This window comes from Pteropus vampyrus, unplaced genomic scaffold (assembly GCF_000151845.1).
Source record: "Pteropus vampyrus isolate Shadow unplaced genomic scaffold, Pvam_2.0 Scaffold943, whole genome shotgun sequence".
NCBI lineage: Eukaryota > Metazoa > Chordata > Mammalia > Chiroptera > Pteropodidae > Pteropus > Pteropus vampyrus.
In genome coordinates, this window is record NW_011889724.1 from 43,585 (window position 1) to 60,416 (window position 16,832).

Consider the following 16,832-nt stretch of genomic DNA (forward strand, 5'->3'; position numbering starts at 1 on the left):
AGATGCCACGACGTTTGACAAGGCCATCAGAGTACCTCTTCCCAGCACGTCCAGCAAGGGGCCCTTGGGAACCTGGCTCGCTGTGGACATTCTGGGTGGGCCTGTGCGTGCAGTGCCTGCTGGCGCCATTCTCTCCTCCTGGGCCTGGGCTCGCTCCGGAGTTGGCTCTTTGGGCGGGTCTTTCCCATTTGGTATATGGCCCCATCTTTGAGCACTGAGGACATTGTCAGCCCCAGAGAGTCACCGAGAAAATTAATAAGAAGCCCCAGGGGACCTCCTCCTACCGCTGCTACCTTAGTGGCAGAAATGCCACAGAGGAGTGCGTTAGCTGTGGCCGCAGCTGCTACTCTACTGGCTTGTTAACCGTCACCTCCCAGAGCATGGCAGTTCCGGCGTGACCGCACCAGACCCACCAGACCGTAGCCCCTGTGCCAGCTTGCACTGTCCTGTGATGTCATGGCTCTGACATCCCTGTCACAGGATCCGTGGCCCCTGGCCTGCCAGATGCCCGCCGAAGCTGCCCCTAGCCTGATGGGCTCCCAAGAGAGATGCCGCCTGCTGCCTACAGCCACCAGCAGAGGGTGGAGGGGAGGGCAGCCAGGGCACGAGCCGGGTCCCCTGAGACCCCGAACTCCACTCTCCCACAGAGGTTAAGGGGAGCCCCTGCCTGGTGGGAGGCCCCTTATCAGGAGGGTCGGACCTTTTCCTGCCACGAGCTGCTCAGCTTCTTCCAGCCTTGCTTTCCTCGCCATCAAAACTAGCGTGTTTGCCTCTGGCCCCAGCATAAGCTGCGGTCTGCGACCCTGAGTGGGAGTCACCACACTAGCCCGCGAGGCCACTGCGCCACAGTGCAAGGGACTTTGCTTTTCCTCTGAACCACGTGGTGCCAGAAGGTACCGGAAGTTTACCCCCATAGCCCTCGCCCCTTCCTCGCCTGCCGTCCTGTCACCCCAGCCTGCTCTCTGGGCCGAGAGGGAGGAAATGCTCTCCCCGTTCCCTCCCCCTCGCGTCAGGCTGGGCCGGCTCCTCGGAGCAGCTGGAGCTGGTGCGAGCAGCCCTGGCTGCAGGTGGCAGGAGCCCTGGCTGCAGGTGGCAGTGCCAGACAGTGGGGACGGACGCCTCCCTGCTGTGGTGGGGCAGAGCAGGTAGTGGGCTCTGCCTACCAGGGCCCCCAGGCTGAGCAGCACGAGTGTGAGGCTTGTCTGTGAGCAGAGTGGCGTCACAGCCACTTAGGCTGTGGCAGCACTCCTGGCCTGGCCCTGCTCAGGGCTCACCTGTCAGGAGGCTGCCCGGCCATAGGCCCCACTCTCCAATGACATGGCAGGTGTGGAACCAAGACCCAGACAAGGCTGTGTAGCTTGCAGTCACATTCTGGAAGGGGCTGAGACAGGCTTCCTGTAGGAGGGGGATGTGAGCTGACGCCCTCATAGTGAGTCTGGCATCTTAGGAGAGATCTCCTTTTGCTGTGTCCTCTCTGGCTTTTTAAATGGCCAGCGCCATGGTGACAATTCAGCACTTTGTTGACATCCTCATTTTACAAATGAGGAAACTGGGCATTTAAAGTTGTTGACTTGGCATGGCCTCTAGGGAGGGGGTGAGGGGAGAGGGAGAGCAGTACAGAACCTAGGCCTGGGTGCCCCCGGTCCCCCACAACCACGACAACAAGGGCAGACCCTAGGCCCTTCCCCAGAGGGACTAGGAGCCTTAGGGTCCTCCTGGCAGGGAAGGTACAGGCACTGGGCTCTCCTGACGACCAGAGTTGATCTGGGAGCCACAGGCTCCTGGATGTGGGGGTGTTGACCTGGGCGAGGACAGGAATGCCGTGCCGGGCTCCCCGCCACTCCAGACTCCGCCAGTATCAGAGAGCGGGTGTAGGAGACGAAGGTGACCCAGCCCGGGAGGCTGCCGCCACCTCCCGTGCCAGCCTGTACTTGCCACCCTGGCAGGAGCGTCCCCCACAACACATTTTCCTGACCCGCCAGCTCCCTCGGCCCCCAGCTCCGTGGAGTGGACAGGAAGCCCTAATGCTGCTGCTTTCGGGGCCTTCCATTCAAGGCCTCTGCTCCAGTCTGACCTTGTGTTTCGTGGGGTGGTGGGGGGGGGCTGTGTTTATTTATTTAGAAAACATTTTTTTCTTTTTAAGGAAGAAAATGAAGTGCTGTGTGCTGGGAAGAATGCTGTGGCCGTCCCATGCAGACTTCTGGGGGGCGGGGTCTGGCCACCGAGGCAGCTCGGAGCTGGTCCGCTTTCCGCTGTCCCTGGGCTGGGGCGACAGCAGAGCCACCGCGAAGGCTCTGTCGCCTGCAGCCTGCCCTCTCTGGTGGGCAGGCCCTCTTACCCCGATTCCCAGAGGGGAGCTTGGCGTGTCCAGGTCTCTGCTTCTCTGCGGGGGCCCCCGGGTCACGTGGCCGGAAGTACGCACTGCGCCCGGCTCGCGCTGGGCGTCCCCACCACATCGCCTCTGCTGAGCTGGCGCCAGTGTCGCCGGTCCCTGGGAAGCACGTTTGGGGCTCAGGAAGGCTTCCCAGTGACTATTTCCAGGGCTGTGCTAGGGTCGCCTGCTTGCCATCTGTGTTACCTGTCTGGATAGTTCACCTGGCCACACCTGACCACCATGGAGGATGGACATTTTGTGACATTTTCTCTCGATTGCTTTGTCTCATCCCCTTCCATGGGAATCGGGTGCAGATGTGAGAGCCCAGAGCTGAGCCAGGGGGTGGGGAGGGCCCCATCTTCCTGGTCCCCCTCCTGGAAGTTCAGCCCCCTGGCCCTTGCGGACTCCATGCCCCCAACTCCCGGATGCCTGGTCTCACCACCCTGCCGATCCTTTGGACTGGGCCCTTCCCGCCGTGCTCTGCCCCAACACAGGCCAGCCCGTCCTGATGTCCGAACAAGAAGTCCCAAGCTGTCCCTCGCAGAACTGGGAGCCCTGGGAGCTTGGCGCTGACTGTGCCCCATGGTCTCCCGGGGCTGCCGTCCGCAGGCCCCGGGACAGACCTGTGTCTTAGTTTCACAGATTTTTCAAGCTCCTGCTATGATTGAAGCTCACTGACTCTGGCCTTGCCTCCTGAGTCCCTCTGAGTCCCATGGGGCCTGTCCTTGATGATGGCTGGTGTGTGGCCCCCATCAAGGAGGGGGGAATGTGCCTGCTGGCTGCAGAGGGTACCCTTGCTTCCCCAGAGTGATAGTTCGGGGCCACCAGACCACTGGCCCTCAGCTGGGGACTCTTGTCTGCTGGGGTCACAGGATGGGGACACGGAAGGTCGATCCTTGTCATCAACACCCTTCTTCCTACTGGAGACGGTTATCACTGGAGATCTCCTAGCATCCAAGGGTGGGGAAGCAGGAGAGAGGCCGTGGCTTCAGCATCCTGCTCACAACAGCTCCGTGTGCCCCGTGTTCTCACGGGGCTTTTCCTTGCGTGACTTGAACATGGGCAAAGGCCTGGGGTCTTGGCTCCCACCTGGACAGTCTCAGAAGGACGGTGCTGAGCGGGAAAAGGCAGGAGTCCCCTTTCTTCGAGCCCTGGCCCAGAGGCTGGACAGGGTCCAGGGAGGTGCTGGCCCTGCCTGGAGCCTTCTCCCCTCAGGCCCCTCTGACAGCCCAAAGCCTCAAAACCCTTGCAGGCTCGCCTGCCCTCCATCAGGCCCCGTCGGCTCTTCCATCCGTCAGCCTGAACCATCTCCTACCCACCCTGTTTCTTTCCCTTCTTCTTGGCCGGGTGTCTTCAGATACCTGGACCTCATCCAGGGGGGTCTGTCCAGCCGCTCCCTGCCCTGGACCAAGCTTCCTGTGTCCTCCACCAACCCCCTCCTCGCCTGATGGCTTCTTGCTTATCCCTGGCCAGGCCTTCCCCTGCCTGTCCCTACGTCCATTCACCTGCCCTGGGCTTCACCACCTGTTGACCTCCTGTTTGCACTTGAACCCAGTGAAGTTCCGCCTTCCCCACACGGCCTCTCTTGATGGCCCAGAACACTTCCCTTCCCGTGTCTCCTCGAACTGACGGTTTCCCACTCAGGCTTTGTCATGTGCTATCTAATGTCACAGGACCATGACTTGTGCCCTGAGAAGCCCTGCCTGGAGACCAGGGGTGCATGGTACCTTCCAGCAGGTGATGTGCAGGAGGCCTCGGTGACCAGGGCCCCATGCTGGGGTCTAAGAGGGGGTGCAGGGACACAGAGAGGTGAGGGCACAGAGCCCGGACTTTCTGATCCGGGTCCTCACCGGCTATAGTCTTCATTGGCCGACTGGTGGCCCCACGTATCCTAACGGCCATATGCACATTGCGTGAGCTCAGGTGTGACTGCCCAGCACAGTGTCTTTCAGGATCCCGGGCGGCTGCTGAGGGCCAGACATGACCTCAGCTGGCCGTCATGACAGGCAGGCCAGCAGGTGGCCCAGGAGAGGGGAGGAGGGGACAAAAAGGTGCATCTGAGGCACGAAGTGTGGTATGGTGTCGCTTTCCCAGACAGCGCCCGGCGTCGAGGGCGAGATCAGGGCTGGGAGCGTGGGGCTAGGCTTCCGTGTCAGAGTGGCCAGCCCCTCCCTTACTGCCCTCCCACGCAGCCCAGGGACAGCTGTTAGGGACACGGGAACTGAGGCTTGGCTCTTTTTTTTTAACTATTTTTAAAAATTGAGATGTAATTCACATAACATTAAATCCATCATTTTATAGTCCAATGGGCTTTGGTACATTCACTGTGTCATGCGAGCCTCACTGCTACCTAATTCCAGAACACTTCCGGCACCCCGAAAGAAACCTCGTACCCCTTAGCAGTCACTCCGCTCTCCTCCCCCAGCCCCTGGCCGCTGCCGATCTGCTTTCTGTCTCTGCAGGTTTGCCTGTTCTGGACACGTCATATAAATGAAATCACATAACATGTGGTCTTCTGTGATTCTTTTCTCTCTTAGCAGAATGCATTCGAGGTTCATCCGTGTTGTAACGTACATGTATGTCATTGCTGCGTTCCATATCATGGCCGGGCAGTATTCCGTCGTAAGGACAGAGCACATTTTGGTTATCTGTCATCTGCTGGTGGCTGAGGCCTGGTTTTTGAGGTTTGGCCAAGTTCCCAAAGGCAGTACAGGGCAGCACTGGGACCACACTTCTGAGCAGCCACCTGCTGGCCATCCTAGCGTTTCGGGACAGAGCCTTGGGGGGAAGGCACCAGCTGCCCCGGGTCCCTCTGGCGTGACCTGTGATCAGGTCCGATGGGTGGCTGCCTTCCTGGAAGGAGCAATGACACCCACCAGCAGTGCCCCACACTCTGGATTCTGGGAGAGGAGACAGTGGCCATCCAGGGAAGGGCCAGGAGGCCTAACAGGTGCCACGGGAGCTCCGGGTCACTGTGTCCCCTCTGTCTTTCAGCATCCGCAGTGTCATGCAGAAGTACCTGGAGGACCGGGGTGAGGTGACCTTTGAGAAGATCTTCTCCCAGAAGCTGGGTGAGTACAATGGGGCCTCCATGGACTTCCCACCACTTGTCCAGCTGCCCAGGTCCAGGGCATGGGGGCAGGGGGACCCTGAGGCCGTCTTCCTGCCCCCACCCCAGCTGGATCCCAGGAGGTTTGGCTTCCCATCCACTGGAACAGGGCAGCCCACAGGCCCCTGGGTGGCAGCAGGGCAGTGACCCGTCGCGCCTCCCGGCAGCCTGGCTGTCCGCCCAGGTGGCCCTGTGGAGGGGGTGGGGGCCCAGCCGCCTTCCAGGGCCACTGGGGAAGTTCCTCCTTTGGGGTTTTTGTTTTTGAGAATCGCAGCTTCCCCTTGGCGCAGGCACAGCTGCTCTGGGCCGTTGGTAGAGCTGACAGGAAGGGGCGGGGCCCTTCCTGTGGCGCCTGCTGTGCTGTGGCCTCCGCCCCCGCCCCCACCGGCCCTCTGCGAGCAACCTGCCTCAGGCAGGCCTGGGCCTCCATTCTTTCTCCCCCAGTGCCCTGTGTCTTAGAGCGGGGACTTGGCCCATAGGGCAGGGTCTCAGGGAAGCAGCCTCTAGCCACACGTGGCTCTGATTTGGGCCGGATATCAGCTCTGAACCGGGAGTGGCCTGGCCCGGTGGGATCAGGTTTTGGAGGTCAGGCTTGCGGAGTCAGTGAGTCAAGAAGCACAAGGTTTGGGTCCCTTGCCTGTGCTATGTGACCTTGGGCATGTTGCTTTACCTCTCTGAGCCTGCTGGTGTCCTCACCTGGGAACGAGGACTCAGGCCGGTTGGAGGACCAGTGAAAGCCTCCTGCCCACCGGGAAGCCCCGGTCACGAGTTACTCAAAGGCACGATATTACCAGAAATGATGTCTGCGAGCTCTGGCAGAGGTGCCCAGGCAGCAGGGACAGTGCCCTCGAGGGGGCATGGAAAGCTATCCAACAAAAAGCCAGTCACCCGGGTTGGGCTGGAGGCTCAAGGACCGCCCTTCCTAATGCTTTGCTTCCCAAGGCTGCTCTGGGCCAGGCCTCAGGCCCCCACCTCGCAGGAGGGAGGAGGCCTGGCCTGGCCTGGGTCTCCTGTGAGCCCTTTCCACAGCCCGGCTCACCTCTTCCCTCCCTCGACAGCCCATGCCCTTCGAGGCCCCACTCCCCGGCCTGTCCTTCCCAGGACCTGCCACTGGGTAGAGGAGCCCCAGGTTCTCATGCCTGCCACATACTGCCTGCCTGGCAGGCCTCCCTGAGCCTCAGTTTCCCCAACAGGACCTGCCCTCCCTATCTGCCTGTTTCTCAGGGCTGCTGAGAGAATCAGCCAGATGACGGAGGGGGTCGTAAGGTCCAGGGACTACGGCCATGCCACCCTGAACACGCCCGATCCCGTCTGATCTCGGAAGCTAAGCAGGGTCGGGTCTGGTTAGTACTTGGATGGGAGACCATCTAGGAAGACCAGGTACTGTAGGCCTAAAAAAATGAAATAAAATAAAGTCCAGGGAGAGGGAGGCATGGCCTCCTCAGAGGCTGCCTTCCTCCTGCGTGCTGCAGTTCGAGCCTGGCCCAGTTGGATATCTCTGTTCCTGCACGGCCTACCCCATGGAGGCGTCACCCTCCCAGAGGAGGTGCAGGGCCCTCTGCAGTGATAGGGTGGGAGCCCTGGGTGTCACTTTCCAACTACCCTCTGAGGAAGCAGATTCTGGGACGAGTAGAAACGTAGGGGCCCAGACCCAGAATTCAAGAATCTTCCGTTGGTGGCAGCCTTCGAGGCCACCTTGCCCAGCCCCCTCTTGAGGCAGAGAGACTCCCCCGCCCCGCCACCTCCTTGGCCAGTTCTGCCCTGGAAGCCCCGAGCCCACACTGCCCACCTTGATAGGGAGGCCTCCGAGGGTTTGCGGCTCAGGGTCACCCGATGCTTGTTTTCAGGGTACCTGCTCTTCCGAGACTTCTGCCTGAAACACCTGGAGGAGGCCAAGCCCTTGGTGGAGTTCTATGAAGAGGTGAGGCCAGGCCGCTGGGCCCCGAGAAAGGGGAGGAGGTTGGGCGGCTCCTGCTGAATCCGTGAGACACCTGGTGTTGGTGCCCCCAGCCCTCCTGGGCCGAAGGTCACCCATGGGGTCTCGTCCCCTAGATCAAGAAATATGAGAAGCTGGAGACAGAAGAGGAGCGCCTGGCCTGTAGCCGGGAGATCTTCGACACCTACATCATGAAGGAGCTGCTGGCCTGCTCACACGTGAGTGCCCCAGACCCGCCTGCTGGCCCAGGGCCACCTGGGCGTGGGGAAGGGACGAAAGGACCCTGTGGAGAGTTCACAGCCACCTCTGTCTTCCCCAGCCCTTCTCGAAAAGTGCCACTGAGCATGTCCAGGGCCACCTGACGAAGAGGCAGGTGCCTCCGGATCTCTTCCAGGTGTGTGCTAAGCTTAGTCCCCAAGGCCTTCCAGCCCAGCCAGGGTCACCTCCGGCCGAGTCAGGGAGGCTGGTCAGCTCGCACTCTGGCGCGGCGACCAACCCCCACCTTCCTCCCTTAGCCATACATCGAAGAGATCTGTCAGAACCTCCGAGGAGATGTGTTCCAGAAATTCATCGAGAGGTGAGAGCTGGGTGCATGTGGGAGAGGAGGGGGAGGGGGAGGCTGCCCTGAGGAGGGGTGTGGATGGCGTGGAGGAGGGAAGCCACCCCGTATTAGGCCCCAGGCAGGGGGCACCTGTGCCCGTCAACGCCTCAGTGCGGGAACTCTTGAAAGCTTGGGCAAGCTCAGTCACCGCCGCCTCTGTGCGCCTGCCCCGCCCTTCCCAGCACCGGGCACCTCCAAGCCTGTCCGGGGCGATTGTCAGGGAGCAAGGGTCCGCCTATGCGCCTTTCCCGCTCATGGACTGTCAAGCGCCTTGCTGGGCCCATATGGGCTGAGAAGCATCGGGGTGGTGGTAGGGGAGTTCACAAGAGGACACACGGTCCCCCGCCCCTCACCGCCAGAGCCCACCTCGGGGGTTGTTTGATGCAAAGGACAGCTTTCTTAGGGTCCCAGCTCTTTAGCCGCGGAGTGGGGGCCTCGTGGGGAGTGACTGCTGCGTCACTGGCAGTGTGCAGGCGGCAGCGCGACGGGCATCGTCAGGATACGGTGCAGGATATCTAGGTCAGGCTGGAGAACCTCCTTTCTAAGCTTATCTGATTGTAGCAGGAACCCAGAGACAAACTGCCAGGCTCCGCTCGGGCCTGCATTTGGGGTAGGGGCCCCTCTCAGGACGGTACTATTCCTGGATGGTCCCGGAGGAGGACACTGAGGACTCCGGGAAGTGGCCGTGGGGTGGGGCAGGCTTCTGCCCAGCATCATCACACTTTCTGAGACTCGTCTGAGCCCAGATTCTTCTCTTACAGTGATAAATTCACACGATTTTGCCAGTGGAAGAATGTGGAGCTCAACATCCACGTGAGTGGGCTGGGTGGGAATGGGGAGCTATGCGCCCTGCTGCTGCTCCCCAGGGAGCTGGACCTTGGGCTTGGCCAGGGCCAGGGAGGTCAGGGGAGTCTGCCCCCAACCCTCAGCACAATGGCTATGGGGTCAGTGTCAGGATCTCCTTGGGGGTGGCTCAAGGCAAGTAAGCACGTGGCGAGGGCAGCCATGGGTAAGAGACCCAGGCCACCTGTGGTGACTCCCTGTGTTGCTGCCCCTGCAGCTGACCATGAACGACTTCAGCGTGCACCGCATCATTGGGCGAGGGGGCTTCGGCGAGGTGTATGGGTGCCGGAAGGCCGACACGGGCAAGATGTGAGCGCCTGCTCGGCGGGCATCAGCTGGGATTCCTGAGGGAAGGGAGGGCCCCGGAGGTGCCCTGAAGGCCTGGGCGTCCCTGGGAGAGCTGTGAGGGGGTTGGGGCCCCAGGAGCCAGGCGGCAGGGCCCTGAATGGCAGGTCTCTGCAGAGGGCCGCATGCCTGCCATTTGTTCATTAGAGCCCCCAACTCACCAGCACTTTCTCCTGCCCTTTCTCTGTCTCAGCATCATAAGCTTGTCATGGTGTCTAGTTTTCCCCCAAAAGGGAGCTCCCCCTACCCCCAACCCAGGGCCCCCGAGCAGCCCTGGGCTCTGCACTGCAGGCGCCTGTGGACTGACGGACCGACTTCCCCAGGTACGCCATGAAGTGTCTGGACAAGAAGCGCATCAAGATGAAGCAGGGGGAGACCCTGGCCCTCAATGAGCGCATCATGCTGTCACTCGTCAGCACCGGGGTGAGCTGGGTGCGGCAGCCGGGTGGAGTAGCTGACCATTGGAGCAGCCTCGGGCTCTGGAACCTTGGGCAGCCTCTCCTGACCGCCCCCCACCCCTCCCTAGGACTGCCCGTTCATCGTCTGTATGTCATATGCCTTCCACACGCCAGACAAGCTCAGCTTCATCCTCGATCTCATGAACGGTGGGTGTGTGGCCCGGCCCCAGCTGGACCTCGGGGCTGGGTGTGGGGTCGGGGCAGAGAGCTGAGCGTCCCACGGGGCTGCTTCCCTCAGGAGGGGACCTGCACTACCACTTGTCCCAGCACGGGGTCTTTTCCGAAGCCGATATGCGCTTCTACGCAGCCGAGATCATCTTGGGCCTAGAGCACATGCACAGCCGCTTCGTCGTCTACAGGGACCTGAAGGTGAGGCCCAACAGCCTGTCCCTTCTCTCAGCGCACCTGGCCCTGCAGGCCCACGGGATCGGTGTCCCCAGGACGGGGCTGGCTGGCTCTCGCTGCACCCTCCCTCCTACCCAGACATTTTCTGGAATCTGGCTGTGACGGGGGGGAGGTGATGAAGGCCCAGCTTGGGGCCTTGTCCCTGGATACCCATCACCCTCTAGAGTGAAGGCAGCAACCTCGCTGGCATCTTGCCTGGCTGGTCCCTATCCTGAGTCACCCCGGGGGCAGCTCATTGGGCTTCCTCCACAGCCGGCCAACATCCTCCTGGACGAGCATGGCCACGTGCGCATCTCAGACCTGGGCCTGGCCTGCGACTTCTCCAAGAAGAAGCCCCACGCCAGCGTGTGAGTGCCCCAGCCCCCACCCTTCCTTCCTAAACCCTATGCCAAACCTGCTCATGGCCTTCTTGTTTCCACAGGGGCACCCATGGGTACATGGCCCCTGAGGTTCTGCAGAAGGGTGTGGCCTATGACAGCAGCGCCGACTGGTTCTCCCTGGGCTGCATGCTCTTTAAGCTGCTGCGGGGGTGAGTGGGCCGTTTCAAGCGGGCAGGTGGCCAGGGCAGAGCAGCTCTTCCTGGGTCTAGATTGGAGGCTGGTGCAGGAACCCACAGCTGCCTGGGCATTAGGAGTGGCACAATCACTAGCTTGGGACAAGGATCATTGATGCTACCTGCCTCAGTTTCCCCATTCCTGTCCTCTGACCTTTGCCTTTGACCTCTCTTGCCTAGGCACAGCCCCTTCCGGCAGCACAAGACCAAAGACAAGCATGAGATCGACCGCATGACATTGACAATGGTGAGTGCAGGGTTCCAGCCTAGGGATGCTGGGCGGAGCCTAGGGGGCCACGGTGAGGCTGGAGTCTCCCGTGGGCATCAGGGTCACGGATTCTTGGTTCTTACCAACCAAGCAATGACCTCGGGTGGCTTATCCGTACTTTGGTCTCCTGTCCCATAGGTTCCCTACCTGTGTTGTCAGCATACATGCTTGCTGCGGGGGAGCTAGGAATCTGGGCCCTGTGTCTCCCTTTGCCAGGGGCCTGGAGACCCCCTCCCCCCACTTCGAGCGGTCTCAGGATCCCCAGAGCTGTGGTGGGGCCAGGGGTCCTTCTTTGGCCCCTGCCAGTGTCTCACTCCTTCCCGCAGGCCGTGGAGCTGCCCGACTCCTTCTCCCCCGAGCTCCGTTCCTTATTGGAGGGGCTGCTGCAGAGGGATGTCAACCGGAGACTGGGCTGCTTGGGCCGAGGGTGAGTGCCCAGGACCAGGGCCACTGTCCAAGGCCTTGCCTCCCACCCGGGCCCTGGGCACTCGGGCATGCTGCGGTGTCCAGGCCTCTGCAGTGGCCCGCTGGGCCAGCCTGCCTGGGGCTCTGCCTGCGCCTCTCTGAGGACAAGGGCTGTCCCATTAGTAGAACCCCCTCCATGATCCCAGCCTCCTCTGAGATTGGGCACAGCCAGCCCCGTCCATTGTCCTCAGGGTGCAGTTGTTGGAGCTGGCCAGGGACTGGCTTCTGGAGGGGCCCTTGTAACAAAGATGGTATGTGATGATAATGATGACGACAGCAGTATTTTATGTTTATCAAACATTTACCAAGTGCCAGGCACAATGCTGCAAGAGTTACCATGTTAAAACAACAGCTCTACAGCGTGGGAGCTGCTGTGATCCCCATTTTAGAGAGGAGGAAATGGGCTCAGCTTTAAGGAACTTGACCAAGGTCACAGAGCCAGAAAGTGACTGAAGCAGGAGTTAGCTTGGGCCACCTGCCCCATGGCCCAGACTTAGCCCCAGCCTGGATGACCCGCATCTCCCCACAGGGCCCAGGAGGTGAAGGAGAGCCCCTTCTTCCACTCCCTGGACTGGCAGATGGTCTTCTTGCAGAAGGTAACGGTGGAGGCCGGGGCCGGCTGGGCGCCCTGCAGCCCCTGCACCATTCTGATGCCCAGCCCCCGTTCTGCCGCAGTACCCTCCCCCGCTGATCCCCCCACGAGGGGAGGTGAACGCCGCGGATGCTTTCGACATTGGCTCCTTCGATGAGGAGGACACAAAAGGAATCAAGGTACTGGGCCTGGCCTCCCTCACCTGAGCCCCGCCCAGGGGGCATCCTTGTCCCTTCTCTGCCTCTGTGAGACCCTGCACCAGCCCTGTCCGCTCCTCCTCCCCAAACATCCCAGGGCGGGGGTGAGGGGGAGGGTTAGACCAAACCACCTCGCCCTAGCCCTGGGGCTGGGCAGGCCTGTGGTGATGGATGTCCCTGCCCCACCCCCACGGTGCAGTTACTGGACAGCGACCAGGAGCTCTACCGCAACTTCCCCCTCACCATCTCCGAGCGGTGGCAGCAGGAGGTGGCAGAGACCGTCTTCGACACCATCAATGCCGAGACGGACCGACTAGAGACCCGCAAGAAAACCAAAAACAAGCAGCTGGGCCATGAGGAAGGTGAGGGTCCTCAGCTGCCGTGGGCGCCCACCGCCTGCTTTAAAGATGAGAAACAGGCTCTGGTTTCAGGGACCCGAGAGCAGCCGAACCAGGATTCACACCGGGGCGGCGCCTCTCTCGCTCTCTCGCGCAGACTACGCCCTGGGCAAGGACTGCATCATGCACGGCTACATGTCCAAGATGGGCAACCCCTTCCTGACCCAGTGGCAGCGGCGGTACTTCTACCTGTTCCCCAACCGGCTCGAGTGGCGGGGCGAGGGCGAGGCCCCGGTAAGGACCCGGCGGGCCGGGGCAGGGCCGGAGTGGGGGGGGCAGGCGGGGCATGGGGCGGGTCACCGCCCCGGGCCTGCCCCGCCCTCCTCACGGCCCCGCCCGCCCTCCCCGCCTGCAGCAGAGCCTCCTGACCATGGAGGAGATCCAGTCGGTGGAGGAGACACAGATCAAGGAGCGAAAGTGCCTCCTTCTCAAGATCCGTGGTGGTAAACAGTTCGTCCTTCAGTGCGACGTGAGTGGGGACGGGGTGGGGGGGACCGGTGGGCAGTGGCGGCATGGGGACAGTGGCCTCCAGGGCGCCCAGACCGCGCCTGACAGAGCCCGGGGCGTGTGCAGAGCGACCCGGAGCTGGTGCAGTGGAAGAAGGAGCTGCGCGACGCCTACCGCGAGGCCCAGCAGCTGGTGCAGCGGGTGCCCAAGATGAAGAACAAGGCGCGCTCGCCCGTGGTGGAGCTGAGCAAGGTGCCGCTGGTCCAGCGCGGCAGCGCCAACGGCCTCTGACGCCCCTCCCCCGCCCGCCCGCCTTTTATAAACCTCTAATTTATTTTGTCGAATTTTTATTATTTGTTTTCCCGCAAAGCGGAAAAGGTTTTATTTTGTAATTATTGTGATTTTCTGTGGCCCCAGCCCCCAGGGAGGGGCCCGCTTGCCTTGGCTCCTGCTGCCACCAACCCAGCCACTGCCCAACTACCCTCAGCCCTGACCTCCCCCAGGGGTCACCCACTCCCAGTGTCTTCCCGTGGGGGAAGAGCAGCAGCCCCCCACCCCATCCCTTCCTGGTGATGGTGCCACCTCAGGCCCTGTGGGCCATGCTCTGGGCCCACAGCACAGCTGGGTGGCTTCACACCCCACACCCAGGGGGGGCCCGCAGCACAGGAAAACTGCCTGAATTTCCCCATCGCGGCCCCTCCTGCGACAGGGCCCTAGCCCTGCACTGTCCTGCCCCCATCGATTGGTGGAGGAGGACCCCGTTGTCTCCCTGACCCCAGTGACTTGGCCTCCTGCTCCCTCACTCGGAGAGTCCCTGTGTCACTGGCTGCCTCCATTCCCACCTTCCTTGGACACTGGGGCTCGGCCAGGAGGGTGGCATTGGCCATCACTGCAGCACCCCCTCTTCCTCCCACCCCAAGCGCCGGGCTCAGGGACCACAGAAAGGCAACTGCGCCTTGTTCCACACTGGCCAGCCTGCCCTGAGGTCCCCCTGCCCCCGGACTGGGTGAGGCCTCATCTGCCCAGGACCACAGCGCAGTGAGAGGGGCCGGCGGGGCTAGTCCTCACCGCCCCAGGCCAGTTGCTGCGCCCCCTGGGCTGTCCAGCCCCAGCCTCACATTTCGTCAGTGCCACCACCCACAGGGTGCCACCTCGCCCACCGCATGTCCCCTCGTGCCAGTCGCGCTGCCGTGTGTGGTATCGCGCCCTCTCCCCCCGGGGCTGGGTTGGCGTGGCCCCCCTCCCATCTACTCGCTCCCCTGGGCGTTTCTTTGCCGATTTTTGAATGTGATTTTAAAGAGTGAAAAATGAGACTATGCGTTTTTATAAAAAAATGGTGCCTGACTCCTTGGCTGTCAGACTCTTTTGTGCCCAGTGACCATTTTCAGCTACTATTGAGCTGGGTGCTGAGGGGTCAGGGTCTTGGTGGCACCAGGTCCCCTCTATCAATACAGCAGGTGTTCAGGGCCAGCCTGCCCAGGCCCAAGCCATCTCCAGGGAGGCAGGGGGAAGACTCCCACTTTTTCCCACCCTGGGGGAGCAGAGTGAGTCTTCTGCCTACTGCCCAGGAAGCAGGAGGAGGTGCCTGCAGTTCGGTACTTAGTGTCACATTTGGACTGACCAGGCGCCCCGGCTCACCAGTGCTGAGGACACTGCCGTGGACAGTCAAACCAACACCTCTGCCCTCTCCGGCTTTGGCCTCCCCTTGCTGTGCGCCTCTCATAGGAGCCTTTGGGGCGTGAGGGATCCCCCAGCTTCAGGCCTCTCATTTACCCGCATGCTCTGGTCAACTTCCTTTTCTCCTCATCTCTGCCCTGCAGGCCCCCAAGGGTGACATCTGTTGCTGCCCACCCCATGTTGGGTTCTGCTGGGCAGGGCTGAGGGGCCCATGGCCAAAGCACAGCATGGCAGGCAGAGAGGGAGGGTTTCTGCAGGTGGGGGCTAAGGAGTCGTAGAGAAAAAGGCCTTGAACCGGGCCTCCAGCATCAGGGTAGGGAAGTGGGGGGACGTTCCTAATGCAGGGAAGGGCCGAGCAGTCAGGAGTGGCTTGCGTTGGCAGGAGCACTGTGGAAAGGAGGCAGGCCGGGGAGGCCCAGAACGCCAGGCCCAACTTGGCCCAGAGCCCAGTGCACACTTAGTAACTTCAGGACGGAGACGGGAATGGACGTGGAGTCTGAACTTGAGTAGGCTCTGGGGAAGTCCTTGAAGGCTTTGGACACAGGCTGGGGTGGGTGCTGGGACCTGGCTGTAGAAAAAGTTGCTGGTTACTGTTTGCAGGATGCGTGGAGGGAGCTGGAGGGTAGGAGACAGGCAGACAGCTTAGGGGCCACTGCTTCTGTCTAGGGAAGAAATGTCATAATGAAGGTGGTGGTAGAGGAAGAGATGCGAAGAAGCCCGATAGGAAAAACAGCCCACCAGAAATGGGCGAGACTTGGGGATGAGAGAGGTAGGAATCCAAGATGGCACCCGGGGAGGTCAGCAGTACCATTGTGAGTCACAACAGCCAGGGAGCAGAGCTGGCCTGAGGGGAAGAGGGTGAATGTGGCCGGATCTGTTTTCGGACATGCTTTTGGGGAAGCATGGGACACTGGGCCCAGAGATGTCCCAGAGGGAGCTGAAATGCTATTGTGGGGGTGGCATCGGGGTGACAGTGGGAACAGACAGGCTTTAGGCCAGGAAGAAGCTTGACGTAGAGATCAGGGAGGGGAGAGTCCCTGGAAAAGCATAGAGAAGACAATGGAATTAGGAATCAGGGCCAGTGGGGAGTTCTGTTCACAACCGCAGAAATCAGGAGAGGCCGGGCCTGAGAGTCCTGTTAGGGGTGAAGAGGGCTTGGGGAAGGGGTACCCCTTCTAAGAAAGGTGAAGGCTATTGAGGGCTGCAGCAGCGGCAGCCAGTAGGGCCTGACTGTAGAGTTCCGGATATTCAGAGGCCTTTGAGCTGCCAGTAGACCCAAGGACATTACAATAACCTGATAAGACTACAGGGTGGGGTGACAAAGTGATCCCAGATTAGCACAGGTGCTATCTGGCCACAGTGAGAGGGCAGGGTGAAAATGGTAACCAGCCTCCCAGCCCAGAGAGTCAGCTCAAACTTCTAGGTCAAACTATAGTGATTTTACAAATGAGACTGAGACCAGAGGGTCAGCCTTGGCCAAGCCTGGCAGCTGCTTCAACACCCAACAAGACCAGGACCAGATCCCAGGCTAAGGCCAGGGTAACAGCGTCAGTACTCAGCCTATGAGGCCTGCACCCTGGTTCCGGTGTGGGTGGAGGGGCCGGCTCTGATTTCGAAACTCTCCTTCCTCTCTTGACTCTGGCAGCGAAGTGCATCCTTTGCAAAAGAGATCCGTGTGGTGGGTGAAAATCGTTTACGGTGGAGTGCTCCACCGGGAGAGGTCGACAGCTAGCCAGGCCTACTCGACGCACGTCAAAGTACTCCTGTCCCTGACTCCAGGGCCCTGGGGGTGCTGCCTCCCTGCAAGGCTGGGCCCAGCCCTGTGGTGCCGGCCACCACCAGACACCACCAGCTCAGGTCCCTGGGGAGGTTGCTCCATGCTAAACTTGGAGGTGATAGGGAGGGGAGCCAGCACTTCCCACCTCACCCGCACACACACGCATAGTCGGGACCCATGGGGCCTGCGGTAGGAAGACCAGGGAACCGGGCAGGACTGCTGGGGAAACACCATAATCCAGGGCAACAGAACGGCGGCCCGCTGCGCTCATGTCCCGGGGGCCCAGTCCCCGCCCCTCGCCGAGCAGCACTGACCCACGACCCTCTCCAAACCCTGCGAGACCCTCGAAGAAGGGTCGGCGCTGGGCCTGGGGCGCCCCCTGCAGGT

At 61.4% G+C, this 16,832-nt stretch overlaps 1 protein-coding gene and 1 non-coding gene across 3 annotated transcripts; both read left to right on the forward strand.

Annotated features, from left to right (window-relative positions):
• The first annotated feature begins 5,317 nt into the window (after positions 1 to 5,317).
• On the forward strand, positions 5,318 to 14,335 carry GRK2 (G protein-coupled receptor kinase 2). 2 transcript variants are annotated; one of them, XM_011386122.2, is made up of 20 exons: positions 5,318 to 5,445; positions 7,331 to 7,404; positions 7,536 to 7,637; positions 7,739 to 7,813; positions 7,935 to 7,996; positions 8,782 to 8,833; positions 9,081 to 9,172; positions 9,532 to 9,631; positions 9,735 to 9,813; positions 9,905 to 10,035; positions 10,324 to 10,418; positions 10,493 to 10,600; positions 10,805 to 10,871; positions 11,219 to 11,319; positions 11,887 to 11,953; positions 12,033 to 12,128; positions 12,346 to 12,508; positions 12,642 to 12,778; positions 12,900 to 13,013; positions 13,118 to 14,335. In XM_011386122.2, the coding sequence occupies exons 1-20, from the start codon at positions 5,382 to 5,384 to the stop codon at positions 13,280 to 13,282; spliced, it is 1,944 nt and encodes a 647-aa protein (XP_011384424.1). In that variant the 5' UTR covers positions 5,318 to 5,381; the 3' UTR covers positions 13,283 to 14,335. The 2 variants fall into 2 exon arrangements, with proteins under 2 accessions (XP_011384424.1, XP_023382244.1); XM_023526476.1 differs by having other exon boundaries at positions 12,903 to 13,013.
• LOC111734289 lies at positions 6,757 to 6,875 on the forward strand. The gene has a single exon (XR_002778402.1). It is a non-coding gene; the product is annotated as a 5S ribosomal RNA (ribosomal RNA).
• Positions 14,336 to 16,832: the final 2,497 nt, after the last annotated feature.